The sequence below is a fragment of the Trichoplusia ni genome, chromosome 3 (assembly GCF_003590095.1).
Source record: "Trichoplusia ni isolate ovarian cell line Hi5 chromosome 3, tn1, whole genome shotgun sequence".
Classification (NCBI taxonomy): domain Eukaryota; kingdom Metazoa; phylum Arthropoda; class Insecta; order Lepidoptera; family Noctuidae; genus Trichoplusia; species Trichoplusia ni.
The window spans coordinates 14,067,185-14,071,106 of NC_039480.1; the positions used below are offsets into that span (position 1 = coordinate 14,067,185).

Below are 3,922 nucleotides of genomic sequence, written 5' to 3' on the forward strand. Positions count from 1 at the left end.
GATGTATCTATCTAGTCTTACTTTCCTATTCTAAAATAACTGTTATCTTAAGTGTTTGTGGAATTCCATATAATAAAAATTAAATATTTTAATAACAACAAAATTGTTTTGATTTCAAAAGACAATCTGTTAAAGTGTGGTGTTTTCCTACAAAAATATCTCGTTAGTAAATAACAACCTCATCTGTAAACTAATAACATTTATTTTCTATTTAGAATAGATGTAGGTTCAAATCAACATGAATACTTTGTATGCAAGCAGACTGTTTTTATTACAAGGTCGGAACATATTTCTACAATTTTAAATACAGCAGCTAGTATAAATAACAAATGCTTCACACTATTAAGACAGCAAGGGTTATTTGACGTATTTCAACTTGAACCATCAAATATTTTATAACTTATTTATTTATAATTCTTATACATAAAAAATGTACACTTAAGTGATTTACAATTAGTTTCAAAATAATAATATACATTTATAGAGTTACATTACTATCTAAACATAAGGATAACAGGTTTTGCCATAAAAGAGGTTATTATAAAAATTAAAAAAATGGTAGAGGAAAAAAAAAATTAACCCTGTCAACTATAAAATTAATTGTGTAAGTGAGAAAGGTGATAATATCTACTTAATTTTTGTTTATTTATAATATCCTTACAGTATGTTTACTTCTTTCCTACATTGTAATTGACTTAAACACTGTTAATTGATCATTCAAACCAAAGATTTGAACCTTGTCAGTGAAGCAGTTATAACTTTTTAGAACCAATATATTAAAAAGAAACATTTAATGTGTACAAGAAATGCTCTCAAGTTAATACTTTTCTTTTTATTAGAAATGAAACAACAAGAATGTAAATTAATCTTTGTATACATATTGGGTAACAAACTAAATGGGTATTTGGTATTTACATAAAGAATAAATTGTAAAAAAATAAAAACAGAAGATCCAGTCAAAAATATTTAGTTGTCACGTCAAATGACCGATACTGTCTTTGTTGTATGTAAGCTGGCTTTCCCATCTGGCCAGTGTTAATCCTAGATCTATTTACTGGTACTATCATCATCCTGTTCTCCAAGTTTGAAGTCCATAGGTTTGTCATAACCCATCAATTTGGCGTAATGCATGGGGTCGGAGAAGTGCCTTGCCTCCACAAACAAGGGGTAGCCTTTGGCATTAAGAGTTGTGAACATGCCAGGGATCTCTGGAACCACCACATCTTCAACTTTGAAGTTAAGCTAGAAGAAAACATGTTTGTTAATTTTCATAACACATCAATAGCCAAAGCATAGTGCAAGTCCATTATTACCTCAAAGAAAGACTTGAGGTTTCAGGAAAAGAGAAAGGGAAAACATGTAACAAAATCAGAACTATAATAAAAGAAAAAAAAATATCACCTGTTTTCTAGCTAAAAAGAAATTGAATGTGGTGGCCGTATAAGTATTTGTTGCAGGATCGTAATGCATTTCTGTCACATACTTCTTAGTTATAACATGCAGCAATATAGGCGTTATAAATGTGAAAAAGCCGACCACTGAGCAAAGGGCCACGATCAGCGACATGCTGCCTATAGACGATGCCTCTTTTATAATTATAGGCTGGGCTAGAAACCCGGCGACACTCGAACTTAGAGAAAATACCTTCACACCCTTTATTTGCGGTGTCAAAGGCCCGTAATATATACACTCTAAGTTACTCTTCTCATCTCTTAACTTCACAGAGTAGTGCCTGCTGATAATATTCGAACAACTGCTGATGGCTTTTAGTTTCGAGGTTATCTGTTTATTTGCGAGAGGCTGAAGTAAAATCCTACTTTGTGAGTAAGTACTTTGAGCACAGAAGCGCAACATTTTCTCTTGCTTTACTTAATGTAATATGTGCGGGAAATTTATCTCATTGATATTTGCACGATACACCAGTGTTATTCAATTTCGTTTGTCAAGAAACACTGACACTTGACAGTTGTGACAGTTTGTCAGGCAACAGCTGACAGCACAGTTAATATAAAGATTCGTTTTTCAAAAAGTCAGAATCAAATATGCATTTACGTATTTAAAATGTGTTGGATATATTTAAAGCACTTATTCTGTAGTTATGGTTGGCGTGATGGCGTGATGGTTTGGAAACATACATATATTTAATCACCAGTACCTTTCACATGATTTTTAGTTAATCTAAAGTTTTATTTCCTCTGAAAATGTTCTAATAATTTGTTTTAAATATAAAATTACAATTAATGTCTTAATGCACAGATATGCTTCTCGTTTCGTGACACGTCTATTAATTGTAGACAAACACAATATAATATCACTGAATCGTGTCGTCGACGATACTTTATACATGATTTCCGCGTTTCTTTACAAACGAGATTATAAATTGTATAAAAATAACTTTGTATTTAAGCAGTCAATTCATGTTAACATGAATGGCTTCTTGAATAAGTCTGCAGTATTCCGTCATAATTGTTGTCAAATTTGTGTATCATTTTCATTTATATCGTATGAATTGTTGGACAATTATCTATGTCATAACAAAATCCAGTGTCAGTGTCCAGGACTAGTGGATCAGGGCAGTCACATCGAGAGAATCCGCAAACGGTTCCTACAAGCATTTGCTCAGGATGGTCGCAAGTTCGTTGAGCTTTCCAGTACGATTGTGTACAGTCACTTCTTTTCACAACCATCCATTCTGGACAAAATTCCACACCTGAAAAATCGTATTCAAAATAAGTAAAGTAGTTTTACGAGTTTCTGGGAACTTTGCGCTGGAACACTGGGTTCAGTATGTAATATACCTAGTACTTATAATATTATCTCGATGCATTATTTCACCTGGGCCTCAATTCTGATTGAATGGAAATTTGATTGAATTTGGGACCATTCGCATTGCATTTGAATGAGTGGTGCTTTGTCGAGGCGTATAAGTCATGGAAAAAAAAATAACGCAGCTTTTTTTTAGTGCTACTGACCCTAACCTACTAGATCTAGGGGCACGGTAGTGCCCCCGCCAAGACGAGCTACCTATTATTTACTGATGCAACTGTTTATGAAAACCGACATAATTTGGTGATAAAACAAAGTACACCGTTATTAGAAATCCAAACGACAAAAAGTTACAACAAATTGCAACTGGCACAACAAAAATTAATTATTGTCAAAAATTATTTCCTTTTAAAACGCATTATAACACTATACGAACGCACTTTGCTACGCCTCCAAAAAGAAAAGTGATAAATGTCTACGTGAATACTCTAATGACCGTCTAAAGCTAATCGCTCTGTGAAACATTTATCTAAGAGACAAGTACAAATACGGTGCAGTGGAAATGTTGTGTAGAATGTCGAGTGTCTTAATATTGGGCTGGTGTAGTGGTACTCACATGTATTATTGTGCCACAAGCAAGTATGCTTCGTAGACCTCTCATAAGTTGATACTAAACTCAAGCCGAACATCAGAAACGTCCACTTGATCATAATGACTCGTTTTAACAGTTAATTGGATCTAACATTCTATTCTTTATATAAAGATGTAGATCATCCATCATTGTTTTCGCTGAAAATGTTTACAATCGCTTCATTTCGAACAATAATATTCTATTATTCTACAATGGGGCTTTGTCTAGCGACTATTTATCGTCTATAAACAAGTATTGAATTAGACGGGATGTTAATTATTTGTATGGATATTTAAAAATCTTTTATCAAAATAAATAAGAACGAGCTAAATCTATCAACGACTAAACTGCCTTTTGTTTTTTTATTGAAATAAGCGGAAAGTTATGTTGACTGTGCTTGATTGTTGGAGTTATATTTTTGCGTCAAAGCCAGATAAGGGACAATTCATCGGCCTAAACAAGCATGAGTGAATAGCCACAATGCGGCTATCTATCGGCCGAGCAAACATCGCCTATTGATTTAGT

General features: G+C 33.2%; 1 protein-coding gene across 1 annotated transcript; it reads right to left on the minus strand.

Annotated features, from left to right (window-relative positions):
• Positions 1 to 182: 182 nt before the first annotated feature.
• Positions 183 to 3,499, minus strand: LOC113492027 (transmembrane protein 70 homolog, mitochondrial). The gene is made up of 3 exons (XM_026869302.1): positions 3,383 to 3,499; positions 1,402 to 2,710; positions 183 to 1,242 (listed from the first exon to the last, which is right to left on the minus strand). Exons 2-3 carry the CDS (start codon positions 1,852 to 1,854, stop codon positions 1,048 to 1,050), a joined length of 648 nt encoding a protein of 215 aa, XP_026725103.1. The 5' UTR covers positions 1,855 to 2,710; positions 3,383 to 3,499; the 3' UTR covers positions 183 to 1,047.
• Between the last annotated feature and the right edge of the window lie 423 nt (positions 3,500 to 3,922).

Bases quoted from the DNA above. Each gene is read 5' to 3' on its own strand.
- LOC113492027 (XM_026869302.1), bottom strand. From the start codon at position 1,854: ATGTTGCGCTTCTGTGCTCAAAGTACTTACTCACAAAGTAGGATTTTA. The intron at 1,243-1,401 runs GTGATATTTTTT...GTTTTCTTCTAG, and splicing joins TCTTTTTAGCTAGAAAACAG to CTTAACTTCAAAGTTGAAGA.